The sequence below is a fragment of the Hipposideros armiger genome, unplaced genomic scaffold (genome assembly GCF_001890085.2).
Source record: "Hipposideros armiger isolate ML-2016 unplaced genomic scaffold, ASM189008v1 scaffold_211, whole genome shotgun sequence".
Classification (NCBI taxonomy): Eukaryota; Metazoa; Chordata; class Mammalia; order Chiroptera; family Hipposideridae; genus Hipposideros; species Hipposideros armiger.
This window is the reverse complement of record NW_017731561.1, coordinates 2,287,817-2,311,557: the sequence shown is the minus strand read 5'-3', so window position 1 is coordinate 2,311,557 and position 23,741 is coordinate 2,287,817. Positions and strand designations below refer to the sequence as shown.

General features: G+C 41.0%; 1 protein-coding gene across 8 annotated transcripts in view; it reads left to right on the top strand.

Moving 5' to 3' along the window:
- EBF1 (EBF transcription factor 1) overlaps positions 1 to 23,741 on the top strand; it is a 382,581-nt gene that overhangs the window by 21,123 nt on the left and 337,717 nt on the right. For all 8 annotated transcript variants that reach the window (XM_019654003.1, XM_019653999.1, XM_019654002.1 and 5 more), the window contains exon 6: positions 3,936 to 4,004. In XM_019654003.1, the coding sequence (XP_019509548.1) occupies positions 3,936 to 4,004 (69 nt within the window). The remainder of the gene's footprint in view (positions 1 to 3,935; positions 4,005 to 23,741) is intronic.

Genomic DNA, 23,741 nt, shown 5'->3' with positions numbered 1-23,741 from the left:
TGAGAGACAGACAATGAAGAAGATGACAAATAAATATAAAATATAATGTGGTGGGCGTTAGGAAGAAAATTGGAACAGGATAAGGGGCTTGAGAGCTCTGGGGTAGTTAGGGAAGGTCTTTCTAAGGCAGGGACATTCTGCAGAGATTTGAGTGAAAGGATGGTGTGAACCATGCTTGTGACAGATTCTCTTTCACTCCCTCCCTCCCTCCGTTCCCCTCTCTGTTCCACATTTTTCTCCCAGAAATAGGATCATACCATACATACTATTCTGCAACTTGGTTTCCTCAATTCACAATATAATGTAGACTTCTTTCCATGAGAGTGCATAAAAACCCACCTTCATTTTTTCTAATGCACAGAACTTCATATGTACATATATATACACTATTTATATGTATACACATATACATACATATATGTCTCATGTGTGTGTGTGTGCACACACACACGTGTATAATATATATTTTTAAAAGGAGGCTCATGCTGTAGATACTATTGGGTTGTCGGAAAAGTCATGACATAGTTTTTCTATGTTTTTCGTTGCAAAAATGCGTGATGACTTTCCCGACAACCTAATATTTTATTGCTACCGCAGATGCACAGCGGAGCCCAAGAAGCTCATTTTGGAAACGATGACCGTGTGACACAGGGACGTGACCTGAGAGATGGGAGCCTGTGGGCTGTTTTTCCTCAAAATTTGCCCATTTTTTAAATAGGTGTTACGTGACCTGCCACCCCTTGATTCTGTTCTTTCTCTCCTTCATTCCCCCATTTTATTCCTAGTCTACCCTTCCTCCTTCACTTCTGTTCTTTGCATCTGGCTGTTCCCCTGGGTCCCTGGGGGCACAGCACAGAGGAGTGGTCCTCATTTATGCTATTCTTCAATACAGCTGGCTTTTCTCAAAGGCATTCCTATTTGACGGCGATAAGGACAGTGCTTACTTAAGTCAAAGCACAAATCTCAGGCCTAGTGTGGCACTTGCTTGGGGTAGGTGGTTTGGGGTATGGGATGGGAGTGTGAACCTTCCATCAGCAGTGCCTGCCCAGAGGGTCACCTTGGCTTTCTTTATCTGTCATCGTTGTACTTTCTTGGGTTGTATCACTCCCTATCCCAATACATTACATTTATTTATGAAGTCAATCAATCAATCAATCAATTAATATTTGAACTTCTCTGTTCTATTCAGGCCTTATGCTACTCCTTAGGTAAATAAAATTGATAGTTTCTTCCTTTACAAAGCATCTAGATCAATGAAGGAGGAGAAGGACAGCAACAAAAAAATACACAAATATATATGTATGAATATATTTTGCATTGTGTTAAATGCCCCGAAAGGAGAAACCAGGAGAAAGGGCAGGTGTCAGGACAAACATCTCCAAGGAAAGAGCCTAGAGACGGAGGCCTGCGGAGGGAGCAGAGGCTGGCTGGCTAGGGAGGGGTCCAAGGAGGAGCAGAGCGAGGGGTGGGGGTGGGGGGAGGCCGGCCTGGGCCTGAGGTCACACTGAGTGTGCCACGTCAGAGAGATTGAAATTGGCCGGTGAGGCTGGCAAGTTGGAGGAGAGTGACAGGAGATGGGGAGGTGGTCTGGCATCATGTCATGCCTTAGATTTATTCTAAGTGCTGTGGGAAGGCATTAAAAGGTCTTGGGCAGTGAAGTGACACGGTCCCATTGACATTTTGAAAAGATCACTTTGGCTGTTGCAGGGAGTGAAGAGTGGAGGCAGCGAGACCAGGTGGGAGGCCACTCTAGGAGTCCGAGGTGAAATGAAAGTGACTCGGAGGGCGGTGGTGGCTGTGGGGCGGGACAGAATCAGCAGAGAAGCTTGAGATGGAGAGCCTACCCCACGATTATCATCATGCAAATTGGAAGAGTCCCTGGAGGGCATTTAATCCTGGCAGGACCTTGGTGAGGGTGTGGCCACTGGGGACTTGCAGTGCCCACTTGCTATTTTGAAAAGAAAGGGATAAAATGGAAAACATAAAGAAGAAACAGGCCTTCCCATTGATGGTTTTTCTCTCTGGGTAACAGGAGTCTTGGGCTGCTGTTGGCGACATGCTGTCTCTGCAGAGCGCAGGGCAGCCTTGCTCAGAGTTAGAGGAGGAGGCTGGAGGAGGAAGGAGCAGGGAATGACAATGGCGCCACCCTTCACTGAGCACGCAGTTGGCTCAGCCGTGGAGCAGCCGGCTTCATACCCTTATTGCATTGAATCTGCGCCCCCTCACCTGGAGGTGGATATTGCACTTGCTCCATTTTACAAATGAGGAAACTAAGGCTATGAGAGGGCGTACCTTGCTCAGGTTGCCACAGGTAGCTCTCTCCAGCTCCAGAGCCAGTATTCTTAACCACTGTGCTCTTCTGCCCTTGAAATGTAGGCAGAGAGGACCAGAACTCAGGCAGGATGGAGCTGAGTTTTGAAAAATTTTTTTTTTTTTTGCATGCATTCCAACTACTGTATTTCTCCTCCTTTCCTTGTTCCTTCACGTATCCCTTACCTCTTTGGGACACTTGGGGCTTTCTACCCCCACCCCTGAGTACTGGTATAGCAGAACTCAGGCCTGGAGGAAATCGTCCCCTCTGACTCAGAGAAGCAAAGGTTATAAGGAGGTGGGACTTTGACAAAAGAGACACAGCTCTTACTATTGCTTTCTGAAGACAGGATAGACACGCAGAATTAGCCCCAAATTTGGATGCTGATTCTCTTCTCAGGCGTATAGTTACAGCCAGGAAAGAGACTTCCCAACTTGAGTGAAAGACTCCCTATGCAGCCGTGTATTTCTGGGTCCTGAAAATGAAGTTCAATGTTTGGGTCTCTTGGCAGCTCTCTAAATTTAGGCTCTATGATTCGCTAAGTTGAGTGTGTGTGTGTGCACACGTGCATGCATGCATGTCTGCCTGTGGAAGAAAGAGGCAGAGAAGTGCCTATTTTATTTGTGGTGAATGGTAATGCATGACCCTTGGATAGCTTCCTCACCTCCTTGACCGATCACATATGTGCTTTCATAGTGTGTCCCTGGGTGTAGGCTGGCCAGTGGACAAGTTTTATTTGCAAGCAGGTATCGGGTGGAAACTATCCTTGACCACGGGTAATTTTCAAAAACCCAAATTTTTCACCCTTTTGAAGCATCTCAGTTAAAAAAAAAATAGTGACAGCCTTAAGATCACAGCTGGGGTGGGATTTTGATAGCGGGTGATTTTCTTGCCCATGGCTGCTTTTTCTCTGACCTCATAGAGAATATCCACTCAGGGCTGTGCTAAGCCTTTCGATCAATTGTCCATAGTACTTCCGGAAATCTTCAGTGGTGACCAGCGCAGGGCGTGAAAGTCACAGGACATGTTGATCTCTTGTTTCTCTTAATTATTGTGTTGTACATTTAGTCTCATGAAGATGGTTCAAAAACAAATGATTATAGCTTTAGGATTTCGAAAAGCCTATGGTTGAAGGAAATGTCTCCCATACAAAAGAAAGAAGAGAAAGGAATCCATTTAACACAAAATGACTGGAGGGGGAGAAATCACTCATCCTTCATTATTGACGTGTTCCACACAATCAGTGTGATCTTGAGGGAAGAACGTTTGAGCCACCCACAACCCCGAATATTCTCATTGGGTGGATGTAATAATAATAATGCATTTCACAGCGAACTCTTCCAATACCACGGGCAGTGATGGGGAGACCCCATCTGAGGGCTGTCAGCCGGCTCCTGTAGACCCCCTCTCCCTCCTGCTTTGTGCAGGGAGAGGTTAAGCCTGGCCATTAACCCATAGGTGACCCACATAGAATGTTCTGTCCCAGGGATCCGTTGATTGCCAGGTATGGCTTTGTGGTAATTCTAGCATTTGCAACCCAGCAATTTGAACCTTCTGTCTGCCTTTAAATGATGATTTTTACATTGTAATGGTTGTGCTAAATCCTTTTGCTTTTGCTCCATAGCCGCTGTTGTGACAAGAAAAGCTGTGGCAACCGAAATGAGACTCCCTCAGATCCAGTGATAATTGACAGGTAGGGACCACTACTTTCACTGGATTCTTATTCCTCATTATAATGAAACACCTGCCTTGTGTCGCTCATGGGCGAGGGTTAGGAATGCATGTGGCCGAAATTTGCCTGTTGGTCATGACTTAAGCTGCGCGGAGCGATTGCGATCCCTGGGAAAGCCATATGGAATGTTTTCTGGAGGCCTGTTTTCTTGGATTGCTCCGGTTTTGTGTCGGATTCATGCTCCTAAAGGAATCTTGGTTTTTTTTTTTTTTTTCCTTCTTCTTTCCTGACTTTCTGTGGCTCAGTCCTCATGCTGTGCCAGGAAGCTTCAGAAATAAAATAATAATAGTTTGTGATTTATGAAATGTGGTAGGGTGCTTATAAATATTTAACTTTTATTTGAAAAATGTTTGAATCATTATCACTTTTAGCTACAGTAGTTCTGTTGGATGTAATCCATCTACATTTTAAGGTTTTATTTATGCATAAAAGCAGTTTTAAAGAGATCTGTGAACCAAGATTTTCTACTGTTATTTCCTGGGTTTGATTGTAGCTCCTACTGTATTGTAAGTTGATTAATTTATCCTGCTTGTCTTAATTATCATGTTTTTAAACAGATCCATATTACTAATCTGACATGACCAAGTAAATCACTGTAGAACAATAAATCTGCTTTAGTTGTTTGGTGCGATTTCAAGTCAGTGTGTGCACTATTATGCAAAGTCGCCTTCCAAATATTCATTTTACATTTTAATTATTGAAATTCACTGTATGGAAACCTGTATGGTAAACCATTTGTTACATAGCATTACTCATTGAGAGTTAAATGGCCTGGAAGGTTTATAGACACTGTCAGTTGTCAGCTAGCAAAAGAGCTAGCACCCTCCACTAGCTGGAAAAAGAGCCTTGCAAATAAGACTGACTGAGCCCTCATTGAGGAAATCTACAGCTGAACAAAAGTCCCATTTTGGGTTTGGTGATATTGATTTTTGACATAATTCTCCCACTTATCTGTCTTTGCAATTTTTTACGTTTTGGGGGGCTGCTTTACCATTTTTCAGCTAACTGAAGAATGTTTGCTTCATCATAATTTATGTCACAACATTGATCATTGATTTTGACATGTGATTCTTTAGGCTTAAACCCAGTTTTGATTGCCAAGTAGCTTTATAAAGCTTACCTTTCAATCAGATATTTTAAGTAAATAGCTCACTAATATTCACTAACAACTCACATTTTGCTTGATAAATAAGTATTAATATACTGGATTCAAAGTTAATACATGCGAACGTTTACTGTGTAGTGAGGTTGTCTGCTGTCTGTAGAATTAGAATAGCATGTTTATCTGTGAGAGCAGGTGTACCAATCATGTAATTTCTTTTTCTGCAACGGAAGATCAATCTTGAAATGAATAAGATAAAAAAATAAGTATAACCTTTGATGCTGTTGGTTTCATTTAAATACGCCTCTTCAAAATACCACGTGTTATTTTAGCAAGTTTCTCTTACTCATCCACTAAAAAGAAACTGTTCTGATCAAAGGACCAGCCCCAATATTCCCCCAAAACTTTGAAACTAGAAGCATTTTGTCCTCTCACACAGTTCCTTTTGGTTTAGATGATGACAAGAACCTTACCTTGCCACCCGCAATGAAAACAGTTTTTTTGCTTGTGAATGGGTTAAGCTTTTAAGTTCTTCGTTTGGTTTTAAGTCGTGACTCTGATATAGAAGGTTGATATGACTGTGGTTTGAATAACATTTGATTTTGACCTGTTCCTGTGGGTTGCGATGGCATAAGAAACTTGACTCAGCAGCACTGTAATTAGCTCGGCCCGTGTTTTTGAAACAGGATTGTGTTACCTGGATTGCATTAGTGCGGCTTCTATTGTTGCCGCCTTGCATCTGTCCCAGTAGGGTACTTAAAACCTTTTCTTGGCCGGGGTAGTTCAAACAATTTGGGCAAAATAAGTACGCACTTTATACTGTTGGTGGCTTTGGAGATATTGCTCGTGACAGTTATCCTTTTCATTTCCCCCCCCCCCCCCCGCTCTTTTTGGTTTGACAAAGTAGAAAGCAGTGTGTAGCCAACGCTGGCCTCTTAAGAGAGGCGAGTTTTAAACACGGCTGAAACCCAGTGCGTCTGCACAAGTCCCAACATATGTTTATTTGCTGGCTGTTGCCACTGTCTCCCATGAACTGTCTTTTCAAGCAGCGATGCCAGCTGATATGCAAAACCCCATTTAGCTATTCTTATTTGCATCTGAGTTTTCAGAATTTATTTGTCCTTCAGTCTGCCAAAGGTTTTAAAAGCTCCAGTGTTGTCTAGGCTGATATGTGAAACTTCCATTTTTAACGATGAGCGAAGAGAAGAGCAAGAAAAAGAACTTAACACAAGGAAGGGCAACATAGAAAAGATTTTTCAAATGTATAAAATTGCTGCAAAGGGACAAAAAAATGATGGCAACCGTGTTTGAATTTCATAGTTTCCAATTTGATTCTATATTACTGATTGTATAATATCTGTTATGTGCTTAGGGCTTGATTTGTTTTCAGATTTATGGATGTGAATCCCTGCATATTTTGTAAAAATAGGTTATGGGGCCTGCATTCAGTAGCGATAGTAACTGTTTTTACAAGATGCATACAATATGCAATTATAGAGCTGAGGGCACAGGCAATCCCTGGGTTAGGATTTCACAGTTTTCACACGCGTTTACATTTTAGGCACCAATAGTTTTTTAGCTCCTTTTGCTTGTCCTTCAGATTTTGGAAGAACACCGCTATTTTTATCAGTCAAAAGACTTTTAGCAGTGGTTATTCAGGAAAACTATTTATAGGGTAGGTAGAAGAGGCTTGCTGGTCATACGGTGGTGGTGCAGGGTAAGCTATTTCTGTGTTGAATTTTGGCTGTATTATTTGCTGCCAGTGATTTGGGGACCTCAGCTTGGCATATTCTATCCAAAATGTGGAATTCACAAAATCAGGAGTTGCATACTGTGATTTAGAAAACGGGCTTCTACTTCATTCTTTTATAATAGAATGCAGCAAAGTAAGAAAAATACGACCAGGTTCTTTTTACAATTGTGGCAATTTGTCAAGTCACTTCCAAAAAGTTTGTTGGAAAATTCCTGTAAATGTAGGGAGTGTGCATCTGGAGTTGACTGCCAGGTTATATTTCTTCCTGATGCCAAATGACTTGATTAAGCATATAAAACCCAGGCTGTGCCCAGTGATCCAGATATTTGGGCTGTGTAGACATGGGAAAAGTCAAATGTATTATGTTTAATAGCTGATGACCAGGAACTAATAACAGCAAATTTCATTATTGTCGAGGTAAAGGGCTATGTGTAGTAATTATCGTTAAAGTAAAAAGCAAAAAATGACTTGCTGTTATTGAATTAAGGTGGAGATTGATTTAACATATTCACACAGTAACTCATATTTGAATTTAAAAGGTTTGCAATAAAATTCGTGTTTAGAAATTGAATAAATTGTAGTTTTATTACCACATTGGATATCCTTGTGTCCTAACCTTTTTCCTTGCAGTTATCTTAGTTCAATAAATAAAACCTCATTAGACTATTCCCATTTCAACGAGTTTATTAAATTTTGCAGGAGTAATTAGCATAAGCTGTGCTAATTTTTCTAGAAGACTAATGAGGGAGGTTCTTAATTAGGTTTGCTTTGTAAGAATCAGAAAAGATGATAATGACAAAAGTCACATAGGGTAGTCTGATTTGGGAACCTAGTTTTTCTGAATCTATAAAAAAAACTTCCATTTTCTACATGGAAACTTCTTTATAAATGCTTGAACCAAGCATATTCTGTGTGCAGGCTGTTATTCCGTATCTAGTTAGTTAGGATTACCATCCATTCTTGATTTGCTTCACAAAACTCTTTGTTTTCCTACCCGTGACTCACTAAACTCTTCGAGCAGTGACATGGATGAATACAGATGGTCTTACAAAACCATTTTTTTCCCCCTCTAAATTATACTCTAGGATTCCTTTTACATAGAGCCCTAAAGTTTCTCGCCAGATTTGTGTCACTTATTTCCAGTGGGGCAGGATAGGGGATGGCTCAATATTTCTTTGTTTGGTTTTTCAATTTAGGATCAGTGCGATGGATGGAATAGTTAGACCACTAAGGGAATAAAGAAGAGCCCCGTTCTTCTTTGCCTTGTCATATGGGTCCTCAGCAGTTGTCAAGTGGATTGTTTTTTTAATAGATAGAAGTAATAATAGGTGAAATTCCTCCTCAAATTACGTTCTCCTGTCTCGTGTGAATTCAGACGTAGTCCTTTTCAAGATACGTGGTTGCAATAATAACCTGCGAGTTTTGAGTTCCTCAGCCAGTATTTGAAAACGTGGGTTTTTAAAGCCTTTCCAGTAAGATACCTCTCAAGATTTTGGGTTTCGTATTGTAACCTTAACAGATTGGTCTTTCTTTTCCATTTATATGGATCTTTGTATCTATATTTGAGATGTAAGCTTTGACAAGCAACATAAAAAAGGAAAAATACGAATTTTGGATTTTGTAGCCTGAGAAACCTAGCCTGTTTGGAATTACTATTCTTTAAGGCCACACTTACTCCAGGGTCTCCTCAAAAAGAGAAAACAAAACAAAACAAAAAAACCCTATGTTTGTCGTTTCCAGTATTTTCTAAAGGTCTTCCACATCTACATCACTTTCATTTAGGTAACACTAATTGGGTTTGTTTTATAATTATTGGCTGAAATAGAGTGTTCAGGATTGGAAAATATTAGAATGCTTCTTTTACCTGTTGATTTTACATGATGTTTATCATATGAGTACAAAAAATTAACCATGTCAGGGTTGTTCAAAGAACCAATTTTATTTAAGATTCATTCATCTATGAGATACAAATGCTGTGATAGGGCTTTTCAGAAAAGTGCAGTGTTGTCTTAACCACCAAGCGAATTCCTTGATTAAATTGATTCTGATGTATGTATTTAACAGATGTGTTCATCTGTATAGTAGGAAAATAATATACTAATAAGACTTTAGAATTAGGATGTAATTGTGTGGGTCCTTTTTTTTTTTTTTAAACCATTGAGCAGAATGGGGTATATCCTAATTCCTATATTCACAATCATAAGATTGTGAGGGCATCTGGGCCCCTTCACAATAAATGACTTCCCTCTGTCTTTTGTCATCAGATGTAAATCCCTAAATTCATTAACAATTTTTTCTTTTTTATCTTCTGCAAAAATAAGGCCCTCAACTAACATGAACATAAACATATACTGTTATTAAAGTTGCAAATGAGACTTTTAGTCAGAGTTTCTTGGCTTCATGTCATTGACCTTTCAACTCTTAATATTTTGGTCTTCATCCAGTTTTTAGAAGGACCAAACACTAAACATAATCCCCCTGTAAGATACACAAATGGCTGTCTGGGGTGCGAAAAATCAGGGGTGTAAATGCATCTCTTGGAGTTCTGATAAGCCTTTATACCACCTGATTTCCTACCCTTGAATGCTCAGTTAAAATAAAAGGAGGAGGAATCCAGCCTTTAAAATTGCCTTTGGGTGGCGAGGTGGGGGGGGGAGTTTGAGAGGTTGCATTTTCCCAAAAGTGATAAGCCTGTGTCGACACCGAGCATGAATTTACGGTTGTTTATTAACCCTAGTGTACTTAAACATTTGTTTTCTCACTGGGAATTCATATGTGATTATTAGGAATGAGACTTATGTGAGAGAGTATCACTCTAAATTTTATCATATATCAGATAATACCATTCTGAATATGAGATGAGCCTGTACATTTCTCTGCAGTTTCCTGCCGTGATAAGAAAATAACGAATACAATAAGCTAATAGCAGTCTAGATTCCATTTGCTATCAGCTACTACCAAATACACAACCAGGATACATTAGAATGCATTTCAAATATGCTGACAATATATCATAATGCAAAGTACTTTTGCGTGGTATAATACTACTGCAGACACTGTATAATGAACAACAGTGGTTTTCCTGTAAACGAAATAATGGCAGCAACTTCCAAGAAATGTATTTAACGGAGATTCAGAGAATCAGCTGTGTATATATGTAACTGGCCCGGGTGTCAGCTCATGGTATGGGCTTTTTTACCCATGTCATCATAACTTTGCTTTTGTAACGGTTCTAGAAAAATACAGAAAAGCAGCACAGAGTCCCCTGTGTGTCATCTAGCAACTTTGCACTGTCTGTTTGTGATGAGAATATATCACTGTATTAAATGTGCTTTTACTTTTCTAAAAGAAGTTGTTTAAAACGGAAACAAAACTAACACAACCCTCTCAAGTGTAACTCTCCATTGATAAATTCCCCTCATTTCACCCAACGGCCAGCACCTGACCAAGCTCTGTAATAAAAATTAACCAGATTTAAAAAACTATTTAGAGGTTCCTGCATATAAAGAGATGGTGTTTTGGTCGTTTTAAGTTGTGCGAGGTACTGTCTGAAATAGACTGATTCTTCTTTCTCTCCCCTCCCCCAGCCCATCCCTCCCTTTACAAACTGTAACTATATACGGTCCGGGACAATATAAAAGTGACCTAAATACTCCAATTGCAATCAATGAAATATGGTGAACAGTACAGGTTTGTCTTTGGTTGCTTGCTGCCTTTAAAGGTGTGGGTAGATGAAGATAAATCTCCCTCCCAAACTCTTTCTCCAGTTACAAGCCTTTGTCCAGAAGCAAATGAAGGTTTTAACGTTACAGTACTTATTGTAATCGAATTTTAATTGCCTTAATCCTACTAAAGTGTGAAGCTCAGGGTGTGTGTGTGCGTGTGTGTGTGTGTGTGTGTGTGTGTGTATGTGTATGTATGTGTATTCTTCAGGGACAGGAGCCAACCCAAGCCAAGCCAAGCCAAAAAAAAAAAAAAGACAACACTGCATATTTTCCATGGGAGGCGGGGGTCCTATATGGTAAATGATGCAAAGTTAATGAAACAGATTCCGAGGGAGAGAATGCCATTGGCATTTCATCCATGTAACGTATACTTCGCTTTCGATGGGAACAGAGTGGTCTTCAGTACGCTTTGGGGATTTTTATTTTTGAAGGTGAAGTGCTTGGTTCCAGTCTCAAACTTGCCTCCAAACCCTCCTTGTAACGACTGAACTGGACAAGCCAGCAAATTCTATAGCTCCATCCCACAGCATAACCTCCAAAATAGCCCTTGGTAACTAGACCATCCTGCTAACTGTCTGAGGCACAATAGTTTTGTAAAATAATATAAAGTAATAGTGTTAGCCAACACATCTTTAATAAGATATTGTTCGGGCCTCGGCCATATGCTGCCGAGCAGCCTCTCCCTCGGTGGGCCTTTTGATTCCTCTCAATAAGATTATTTCAAATACTCTAATCCCGAATCATTGACATGAATACAAAAGCCTAGTGACATCTAATAGATGCCTCTTAGCTTTGCTTTTCCTCTTGTTCCTTCCCTTTTTCTTCTCTTTTTACCTGACAAAAAGCTTATAGACACTTGGGCTCTGTCTCTCAGTAGCAGCATGGGGGGCTCCTCATGAAATATAAAGGAGGAAAAGGACTGACAGAGGCCCGATAAGCTACAGAGTGAAGGGCCATAGATTAAAAGTAAATGCCAGTAAATCCTACCCTGTACACTTACTTGTTCTTTTATTGTTTTTCTTAACACTTTCAGCGCCAGGGCAGGGAGAAAAGAGTTTAAAATGATAATCATGTCGCGTCTGTGTTTTTAAGCGGAACATGGTTATTGTATAGGGTTTTGGTAAAATTCTTGAATTTTGGTTCACGTAAAGGTTGCGGTGGCCTGAGAAAATTAATCAGTGTCAGGAATCCCGCAAGTCCTTTTTTTGCTCATTTGCTGCTCTACTTACCACATATTGATACTCGGGGAGTGGGGAGGTGGGTGAGTGGGTTGGAAGAACCCATCTGTAGGGTGCTCATGACACATGGCATTGCAAGGTTGAAATCATTTAAAAAATTTTTTTGATTAACAAAATGATCAAAATGAAGTGTCAGGATATTTTGTTGCATGGTTTTAGTTGTTGCTTTTTTGTATGGCCTCACTCCATGCTAGGGCCCTGGGTCGTCTCTCCATGCTGGACTGTGCACGCTAATCAGGCTGACCATGTGCAGTGAGGAGGCAGGGGCACAGCAGGCCGACTTCTCCTGGTCAGAGGCGCTTTCCTTTGCCACCTTCCCAAAGCAACCATGATTTGCCTAGAGCTTTTTTTTTTTTTTAACTCTAAGATCAGACAATCATGCTACTTGCAATGTATTTGTTATTGTTCAGTAGATAAACTGTTGGGATCTCCCCTGTTCTTAATACGTTTTCCATTCATTAGTATTCTGGTCTGTTAGTAATACCTTAAAATATCATCTTTAATAGTTTTGGATGCACTACTGGTTGAAGTCCCTCACAAAATGGAAAGTTAGTTTGAAGAACCCTGGATCGACTTCAGGTTTGGTTACTCTCACATGTAAACACACGCACACACGCACACATGTGTGCACCCACATACACACACACATACACACACACACTACAAAGACATGAACAAGGATGAAAAATGAGAAGTCTTTTATTTATCAGCAAGTTCTTTAGGAAAGAAAGTTGGTGAAGAGTGAACCTGGTTATCTCTGAAGCTGTTACAAACCAGTGTAGATCCGTGCTTCTCTGCATGATCTTAGTGGTTTCATAAAGCCGATTCTAGTCTCAGATGTATGGGTACATCTCAGGATATATTAGAAAACAAAACAAAACGAGTCCTTCTTCCTGTGGCGACAGGAGTGAGAGGGTCCCATTCTGGCCACGCACAGGTTCGAGTTGACCAGCACCTTAAAACAAAAACAGAATCCCTAACCATTGCGAATTGAGTAGTAACTTACATCTAAGTGGTACTTGTGAAGTGACGAAGCAAATGATGAGAAACTTCACCTCCTAGCTCTCAGCCTGCATTTTTTTTTCCTTCCTCAACTGCCCAGTTAAAAAAAAAATACTGTTTTTAGTATTTCATACAGTCTCATCTATTTTTCTTGGTATCCACAATTCATCCTTTGCATGCATTACTCTAAACCTGTTTACCTAAACAGTTTTCTTAGTAGATCTCACACCTAACTCTTGGGATTACAAAACAATAATATGACACATAAATTGGTGTACCCATTGCTGGAGCAGTGTTTGAGTTCTTGTGTCCTCATTTAGTTTGATGAGTGAACCATTTGTGTTTCATGTGGAAAAAGCAGGCATTCTCTTGCTTTTTCCAAAGACAAATCAGGGAGAAGGCAGGATATGATGGAAAAAGACAGATTTTGGAGTCTATTGGCTGAGGGATCAGGTCCCTCTACTGCTTTTTACCAGCACATGAGCCTCTGGGGCCTCTGTTTTCCCATCTTTAAAATGGGATAAGTGATTTCTATTTTGGAGAGTCATGAGGGTTAAAATGCCTAGCATGGGGCTTGGCACATATCAGGTGCTTGAAATAAGGTGGCTCTTGCAATATAACATATTTCATGTGGATTGTTATTCTTAATGTGATGATTGTCATGGAACTTTCTTACAAGCAAAACTACTGCACTGAAGTTTGTCATGGTAGCTAAGTCCCCTTGGATGAGGAGTCACTCATTTTTTTTAATCTCCAGAAGTTATTTATTGATCCTCTACTCTCATGCCATGCACTGTTTTCAAGGTTGGAGCTACAGCAGTGAATAAGACACATGGTTCTGACCTCATGGAAATTCAGTGTCTCAGAGTTGGAAAAAAAAAAAAAGAATAAATTGGACTAGTAAGTGTAAGCAAAGAATATAGTGGTTAAAAAAATTAGAAGAATGCTATTTTAAATAGGGATCATGACGCAGAGGAAATATAACCCGGGGTTGAAGTTGCCTGTTAGCTCTTAACTCAGTGGTATTGAACTTGGGCAAACGCATGGCTTTCTAGCATTCTTCCAAGGCTGTCTACACGTTGGTTAAGACCACAGGCTGTGGAGTCAGACCACCTCGGATCAAATCCCAGCTCAGCCAGTGTTAACTGTGGGGCTGCAGACAGATGGTTGAACTTCCCTAAGCCCCAGTTTCGTCATCTTTAAGGCCAGAATAAGAGTAGGAGTTCCTACTTCATAGGGTTGCGGTGAGGCCTAAGTAGATCATGCTTGGAGAGCACTTAGCACAGTGCCGGGCACATAAATCATATTCAGTAGAAGGCAGCTATTATTTTTTAAAATAAGGGCTGGAATGAAGAGGTCTCCAAGACCCTCTCCAGCGATGCAATTCTAATTTTAGTTCCCTCTGGTATCACTGAGGCAGACAGGCTCTTTAGGAGGTAAGCTGTAAGCCCCAGAGAGTAGCGATACGGGTGTGCTGGTCGCTGCTGTATCCTCAGCACTCAGCACGGCGGCATCTTACTCCTTTCCCAGCACCTGTCTGTGCAGTAGGTGCTCAGAGTGCAGCTGTTGAATCTAGTGCTCATCTCGCTGCCTAAAGACAGGCTAGTTATAACTATACCATGAGACGAGAAGACACCGCCACCGAGGAGTGATGCGAAACAGAAAGGGTGAGATAACATATTACATTTGTTACACTGAAAAATGTTAATCTTCTCACGATTACCCTGCAGATTTCCTCATTGCCTAACTCTTTAATTGATCAAGGAAATCTCAGAGCAGACAAGTCAGTAAAAAACCCTGCTGCTGACATTCTCACAAAGCACATTTTCTAGAATCTATTCTGTTAAGTAGTATGTCTGTGACACATGGTAACATGAATTACACACACCCCACCACCACCACCACCATCCTTTGTAAGCAGGCAGATTTCAGAGAGTTTGGGAGAAAGGTTTATTTTTTTTTATGGCAACTTGGTGATCTCCCATTATTCTATCAGAAGTGAAATCAGTGTGAGGGTAACACGTTTCCACAGTGCCTTTGTTTTACATAATGTTAGAAGACTTAAGAATTCACCATTTTTTCTTTCAGGCAGGTGCAGTACTGACATTGTACTCCTGTGATTGAAGGGTTAATGAATTTTCTTTCTCTCTCTCTCTTTCTCTCTCTTTCTCTGCTCCCCCCTCCCTCCCCCTCATCCCCCCCCATCCTCCACCCCAATCCCATCATGTGCCTGGTTGACTTTGAAAAAAGGGGTTTGGCATTGCCCACAGGGCATCCCTTTTCCCAGCCTTCTCCTAGGCCACCTGGGCAGATGGGAGCTTGCCTCCTGTCCTTAGGACACAAAATCCAATCAGGCCCTGAGCCGGCTGGTCTCTCTGACCTGTGAGCTAGGAAGAGGGAGGAGAAGCAGGGGCTGCTCCCTTTTGATAGGCTGCATCTCTGTGGTTTCAGGGGCCCCCTGCATGTACTTCAGGACAGGAAGTTCCCCCCTTATTTTCCAGATAAGGTGTCATTCATGAGGGCAATGTGCTGAACTAATCAGGTTAATTGAGAGGCCCCAAATCATCCTCATTGAGCTCATCTCTTCTTCCTGTTAAAGGCAGATAGTGCGGACAGACAGATTACACATGTATTACTTATCCCCCGCTACCCCAAGCCCATGAAATCTGCAGGGCACAGAGGTTCAGCTGAGTGTCATTCAGGCTATTTGGGCACCAGCTCTTTTTTTCTTTTTTTTTTTTAGCTGAGCCATCCTGCCACCTGTTGGCAGCTCAGCAGCAGCTCAGCTCGGGCTGGGAATCGAACCCCTGTTGCCCAGAGCTCACACTCTTGAGCGAGCTCCTATCCAACAGAGCCACTCGGCCGGCCCCGGGCCCAGGTTCTAACTGAAGAACTGCACAGCATTAAAACAAAAACAAACACACAAACCAACCAGTGTCTTCAGATGTCTGATAGCTTCTTTTGCTTTTTCTTAATGTTAAAATAATCTGTGTTTCAGATCAGCCCAGAATGACTGTTTGTTGGAGAACCCAGATAGATTCCTCCCTGGCTATTTTATTTAAGATTGAAACTTAAAAAAAAAATCTCACTGTGATATGTCATCAGTGACAAGGAGTTTCTCGGGCTGTGTTTCGATTCCTCGGCGTCCAAGCTGGACACAGGGATGCTGTGGCCTGACTAACGGCATCTCAGGCCTCCTCCTGGTGCCTCCCCCCACCCCAAATGGAGAAGAAAACAGAGCTGGTTCAACTGAATTCTGTGAGGGGCGGGCGTTCCTCCTCTCTCTTTTGCACTCCGAGGGATTTGTCATAGTTTAATTTTAAACGCTATCATTGACTATTCTCTCTTTCCACCCCATCTCTTCCCCACCCCCTTTTTTTTCTTGGAAGTTCCAGGAATGACTTTAATTATCTCCACAATCAAACTCTCATTGCTGCCTCTGTGAAAGTGTGTAGTCATAGATCGAGGGATTATTTTCTTTAGCACTTGGGGATAGAGAAACCGGTTGTTTCAAAATGAGAACCAGCTGGGTCCACAGAGCCCTGTTTAATGGGGAGCCACTTTGTACACAAACCTTCACTCAGGTCAGTCATTAGCCAAGCCCCAAATCAGCAGTGTTTGGTCTATCACCCTTTATTAAATGTCGAGCGAGGAGTGATTTAGCCAATATGATAATACTACTAATAATTAAAAAACACACACACCCTGCATCTTCAATTTTTGCCTGTGCCAAACACTTGGGTTTATAAAAAGCATTTCTCAAACTTGTTCCTCTGGTAATCATATCATAGACCTAGTTTACCATGGCGCTCTCAGAGATGGCTGGGGGTGGTGGGGTGGTGTGTGTGTGTGTATGTGTGTGTGTGTGTCTGTGTAGCTTTAACCCTCTCCAAATCTAGGAAATAAAATTAAGCTCATCTTTCAACATAATCTTTTATCTGACAAGCACAGTAGATAGATGAAAGGTAGATAGCCAAGTTGTGGGTCCCATTAATAGAACCAATTGGAGGGCAGAGATAACTGCTATTATCAGACATCTTTTATGCCATCCTGTAAAATAAGGGTGGGGGTGATATGCCATATATATTTTGCTGTCTTTCTAGCTTGTAGAAATTGGTTTGTTGTCACCCCATGTTAATATCTAGCAGCACCAAATTCAATTTGAAATGAGGAAAGGACTTTCACTAGTTAACTGTACAAAATACTTCTGAAGCATGCAAAGAAGGGGGGGAAAAACAGACACACAAGGCCACGGTAGATATTTAGTTATAAGAATGATTTGTTTTTAGAACCTGGGTTGCATTTTTATAAGATAAACTAATTTAAGGGGCTGCAACATGAATTAAATCAGGGTTTGAAGGATTTTTAAAAAAGCAGCTTCATAAAGATTAAAAAAAAATGAATTGAAACAATTTTGTCTTACAAATGTGAGAGCTTACTTTGCATTATTAATAAAAATATATGGTTAACTTGATATAGCATGCATTTTTTACATTGACATCAACACAATAAATAATTTGAAGAAAGGGTAAAATTAAGAAATTTACTCTCCCAGGGAGTTTGATTAATAAGCTGAGCACTGGTATATATGCTTTTACTTGTTATTTTGAGGATTTTTATATTGAAACATGGTTTGGGTAAAATGTTATCTATTTTTTTGTCTGTTTGTTTACCAGCTACTTTCATGATGTTATGTCTCTTTAGTTCCTACTGTAATTCTATTGCATATTTCCTGTATCTGTATTTAAAAAAAAATTCTGTGGGTTTTTTAATATAAAAAACAAATAACTGCTATATTTCCAGTCACTCAAATTTGAACTGAATTTTACTTCCTGTTTCAAAGGTCAAGGCAGACTGACCTCAACAGCAGTGTGGAGGCTGCTGAATTATTCATATCATTGACTTTGTGTCAGCTTCCACATTTGTGGAGAGGGATGTTTTATTCATTTATCTCATTTAGGGTTCTTCTCTGCACCTGTTTCTACCATTAAGTACCCTGTAATTTGCATTTGATGCTAATTTAGTTTCATATCAGCCTGGTCCCCCCTTGTTAATTTAATTTTCTAAGACCCTTTTCATTACAGTAGAACTGTTTTCCTCTTTAAAGCAAACATCTATACAAGTAATTGTATAAACTGCCTTTTAAATAATATCTTTCAGAAGATTCTGTCGTTTAATTCCTTAATTCCTATAATTAGCTACAGTTTGATTAATGTTTTAAAGGGTTAAATTAAAATGCAGAATTACTCAAATGCATACTCGAATAATTTCTTATATGTGGATGGCAGTGTTAGTGTTTTAGTACTCTTCCTGATAATTCTCAGAATTCCTGATGTGTCTTCACAGCAGTAATATTCTTTATTTAGTGTGTTGTTCAGTTTACTAATAGTGGTTTCTTTCAAATTATGGGGCTCTCAGCATTACTTTTGAGTTGTTAGTTTTTCCTTTCATCAAATTACTGATAAGACAGTGGCTTAAAAATATTTCTGCCACATTAATAATGACATACCCAAAATAATTAGGGCGGAATTAGGCCCCCGTTTCTTGCTATGTCATGGAAGTTTGGTATAATGCATTTCAAGAACCTGTTATATGTTTTGTTTCTCTTCTTGCCAAGTCTTTTTATTTCCCTCTGCTGCTCCAAGGAGATTGCCTGGGAATTTCTCAGTTTCCCAGACATGGTGGTTTCAGCAAGCTTTCGTTTATATCTTCTAGCACCCATTGGGCTTTAGTTGCAACCTAGGTATTGTAGAAATTAGGAGTAAGGCTGTTTGAGGAGGACTGGTTGAAATGGTGGCTACTTCGGTGAGAGTAGCCCCTGGAGTGTCCACTGGGGACTCGGAAGTCATGAGAACTAGAAACTCATATAAGCCAGGTATGTAGACCCCATTCCCCCCACCCCCAACCCCCTCAAATTGTTGAAGAAAGAACTCTGCTTCAGCCTTTCCCTACAACTGCTTGGAGGGTCCTTGACACAAATGTGACAGTCTTCTTCATAGGCTCCCTTAGTGAGTTGGAATTTAAAACGGGTACAAATTAACAAATTCAAGCTCTAAGGCGCAGAGAAACGACTGACCGAGAAGGAAACGTTGTGGCAGCGGCTGAATGTTACTAAGAAGCTGGCCCAAGCTCTGCAGTGACCCTTCTCTCCACTGGGTTGGATTAATCTGTTGTTCAGATTCTCTTGGGGTAGCAAATGGTGCCGTAGCTTTGGGTTTCCAGAGGCTCTCAGGCCTATTGAAACTGGAGTTTGAAGGCGGCTTCTCTTGTTCTCTCAGTTATAAATGATTCCCAGGGTCTTCCACAAACAACTTTGTAATTGTGGAAAAGTGAAAGGGAATCTCGATTTTCTAGCAGACAACTTTGTCTGTCTGGTTTCAAGATAGCACCGTGGGTGGACTGTGTGCTCCCCAGGGTCCCCTCCAGCTGGGGACTTGCTGGGTATGTCCCATCACAGTGAAGTTTTTGCATCCTTATGGTTTATTAAGCTAGCTTTGGGCTCCTGCTGATGGGCCTAAAACAATGGGAAAGTTTTCAGGAATGAAATGTGGGGTCTTTATTCATTAACAAAACATTTACTTACTGACCATCCCCCTCCCNGCCCCCTCCAATTTAAATATTCTCTGGAGTTTGGGCAAGTCTGTGAGTTCCACCAGAAGAGTCTTTTTGAGGCTTGATTGAACAGTCAGGGTTAAAAACAATAAGGAATATTTGGGGATGCTCTTGAGATTGCAGGAAAGGTTTTCTCAGCCAACCCTGGCTGATGCTTAGAGTCCTGCTGTTAGAACCTCATCTCTTCAGCTAAGAGCCTTTGATCTTTACTAAGACACACAGAACTTCGGGAAGGCTAACACTTTACATCTATCATTCATCTACCTGTTTGAGTGAATGAAATAAAGATTTTGCATGGGTTCATCTCTTTTCAGTTTATAGACCTCTGGGACCTACCTTGTAGTTCCCATAGCAACATAGGCAAGGGGTTTCTGTACCCATTTCACAGATGCAGAGAAGGAGTCATTTAGCTCCAGAAAGCTAATACATAGCCTAGCTAGGTCTCCAGGTCAGGTTTTCTGAGGAGTCCAGGTTCTGGTAGGAAGAGACCAGGTTTCCATATGAGCTGAATAGACTCTCCGAGATTACAGCCCAGTCCTTTCATTTTACAGATGAGAAAGCTCAGGCCAAGAGCAGCTCGGCGGGTCACGTTGCCCGAAGATCTAATTAGCCTGAGAGCCAGCCCCTTAAGCCAATCCCTGGCTCTGGTGCCAGTGGCTTTTCTGCTCCCACTCTGGGCCATTTGGGTCCCCCTCAGCTCTCCATTTCATCTTGTATGAGCTCAGCTTCAGGGAACGGTACAACATGTATTTTTCTGGATTTTGTGTTCCAAGGAAAGCCATGAGCTCCATATCTCTAACACGGCCCAGTGTGATGCACTGCACCTACGTGCTAGATTGTTTCTAAGAAATTATAACAGTCATGGGGAGGAGGAAGCTACAGAATACCCCTTCCTAATTTATTACTTTATTTTGAAAAGCTCCCATATTGCAATCATTTGCCACTGTGCTCCTTCATGCCATGTCATAACACTGCAAAAAAGAGCAACTTTTGTGTACAGCGGTCGGAGCTATTTTATCAATAGATATCTTCCAGTAGGAATTTTATAAAAGTCCCTTCTATTCTAGACATCTCTTCATGAGCAGTTGTCTATATTATCTTTCTCTGGAAGGCACTGACATACATAAATATTGAACTTGGCAATTTTCGAAGCAGTCCTAATTTAAAAAAAAATTATCTTATATTTAAATCTAAACAAATGTAATAAACTGTCCTTTCCAGAAATAACAATATGGGAAATGAGGCGTTGTTGTAGACTGTACTTCTGAAGAACTCAGAGTGAAAGGGGGAAAACGGACATTGAACCCCCCCACCCCCCCTCCGGACTCAATCCCGCCTTTGTGGAGAGCGTTGTCTGAGTGGGTTCTGAACTGCCAAGGGGAGCAGAAGTCATGGTGATGAGAGAAATTAGTGGCCCCTGGCATAGTCTCAAGCTGAACTGTAAGAGCGTGATTTCAAAGGCAAAGGGGCCTTCGCTGGGGAAGCTGTAAGGAGGGAGGATAACCCGCATCTTTTGTACTTTTTCAGGATCTAGGGGAAAGGAGAAAGCAACAGATAACTCAGCTTCTAAATGATATTCCTGTCGTGCCTGCCTAAAATGATTGGGCTGATTTGGGAGCATTTTAGATTTTCCCTGTTGGTTCAAATATGTGACTAAATGTAGCCAAGAGCTATGTCTCCTGCATCCAGTGGCTGGTCATTTAGGGCCAATGCCCTAGTTTAAAAAAGATGGAATTTCAAATTTATATCTCCTCTTTTCCTCTTCCCAAATGACCATCGACCATTCAACAAGCAGAATTCTCTTGTGCGCCTGAATATTTGATGGCAGAACCCAGAAAGAGTAATGTTGCTAAACCTATAAAATTTTTTTTTCATGATAGGGTATGCTCTTGTTTGGGAACCATTGTTTTCATTGCCAGAGGCAATGAGGACAAACGCTCATTGAATCCATTGACCTCAAATAGGAGAAACAAAGGAATCAGCATGTTAATTTATTCACTAAATGTGCACGAAGCACCTACTGTATGACATCAACTTTGGCCCCTATCTCTGAGTGGGGACGGCCCTGGAGGTACCATGTGACACTTCCAGGGCACCCACTTATCAAGGAAATTCCATTCGGTTAGAATCGCTTTCATTTTCCAAACCACCAATTCTATTGAGTCATTCCTCTTCCTCCTGCCATCACCTGGCCCCCTGCTCCACTTCCCACGTAAGATCTGAACTAATTCTTTACACATCAGATTCAGTGTAGGTGAACACCCCGCTATGCTCATTTTCAATCTTCAAGTTACTGCTCCCTCCGCTCTGAACCCACATTCGAGAATTTCCGTCTGTAAAGGAGAGAGCGTGCTTGGGTTCTGGTATAGGCCTGATAAGTTAAATTGCTCCTGCTGAAGTTAGATTTTTTTCATTTATAATGAAAATGAGAAGCAACCCGGTGTAGAATGCTGAACGAGGACACGGGAGACCTAGTTTTTAATGCCGCCTCTACTGTTGTATAGACATGTGAGCCTTGGCGAGTCTCTTTACTTCTCTGGGTTTCAGTTTCCCCATTTATAAAATGAGAGAATTGGACACTTAGGATCTTTAAGGCTCCCCCTCTCTCAATGATTTTAATCCTCTCTTCTCCTATAAATCTGGTTGCCTCTTACACCTAACATTGGACAATAGCCTATTATTAAACATTTACCTGGGCAGCAGGTCCTACTACACAGTAAATAGCAACCTTGCAGTTAGAAGGGAACAAGCAGCAATATTCTCGACCACCTTTCACTCTTCCTTCTTTACGTTATCCCAGGTATCAGCTCGGTAATAAGACGGTAAGGCAGTGAGCACAGCCCACATCTATTGCTGAGATCGCCCTAAGGCAGGGCGATTGGGTGCAGTCATTAGATCGTGTCCCTTACAAGGCCAGTTGCCTTGGTACAAGATTTAAATTTATGGGTAGCGTAACTTGGGCAAGATGGGGAGAGAATCTAGTAAAAAGCAAGTTGTAGGCTTGTAAAATGTGAGGCACATGGACAACCACGTTCATCTGCATGAGAAAGTAACCCCAAAAGGCTGTCAGGGAGGCCACTTAGGTGACATCCCAGAGCTGGCAAACCAGATTCCTCTGGTTTAGACTTGTCTTCCCGATGAAGTAGCCTAAGTGTTGATCTATGAAGATACACACTGAATTGCACACAGCACGTGCTCATTAAATAATTGTCAGCATGTCTACTCTGTAGCTGTACTTTTGGGGTAGATAATTCCCTATAGCACCAAATAACTCCTGAGTACCTTTAGAATGAAGCTATGAAACAATATGGTCTGCTAGTACCCTGTGCTTGTGTGTGAGAATATATCCCTTAAGCTTAAAGAAATTAGAATCTCGAAAACATTTTTTTCCTTTTGTTATGTGCATAGATGAGAGATTGAAAGACCAAACTTTGTCCAGGATAGGAACAAGATTGATCTCTTCCTAAAGTTTTTGAAATTTGAAATTTTTGAATCCTTACATGTAAACATTATAAAATCTTGCTAGATCCACAAGGAAACAAACTTGTGAGTCCTATGGATAATGACTTTCTGAGAATTCCAGGTACAGAATAGGCCCTCTCAGGATTTCCTGTTTTTCGTTGGCTTTCCTTCATTTCTTATTTTATGTCTAATAAACCTTTACTTTAAGCAGGATCAAGTGTTAAGACAAACCAACTACAGAGCTAATGTATAGAACATTAATTCTATAGTAATGCCCTATAAAAACCCAAAGAAATAAGACCAACTATTAAAAGAAATCCATATGTCTCTGGAATTTTTATTTAAGTTTATATTAGCGATAATGACCTTGGTTCTAGGGAATTCGGTAACGATTAATGACCAGCAAGGGGTCACTGGCCCCATGGTGCTCTGGGCCAACAATTTCTTCCAACATGGATAAGAACTGGTCATTTATCCCAAGGAAGTGCCCTGAGGTGAGGTCCTTATCCTTTTGCCATCTGATTATAATTTAACCTCAGCTTTTAAAGGGCCCTTAGGAACAAAGATACAATGGGTCATGCTTTCCGTATTTTAAAGAGTTTATTTTTGCCACGCAATTGAGAATTGAGTATAATTGAATAGAGTTGTCAAAATACAGTTGGTAATTCTGTTCCTTTCATGCTGGGATGTGTGTACTCATTTTCTGTCTGTGTGTCTGCTGGCTTGTATTGGTATAGTATGCATCCATGTATACACTTACATTCCTGTGTCTGATGGATTTTGTGTGTGTGTGTGTGTGTGTGT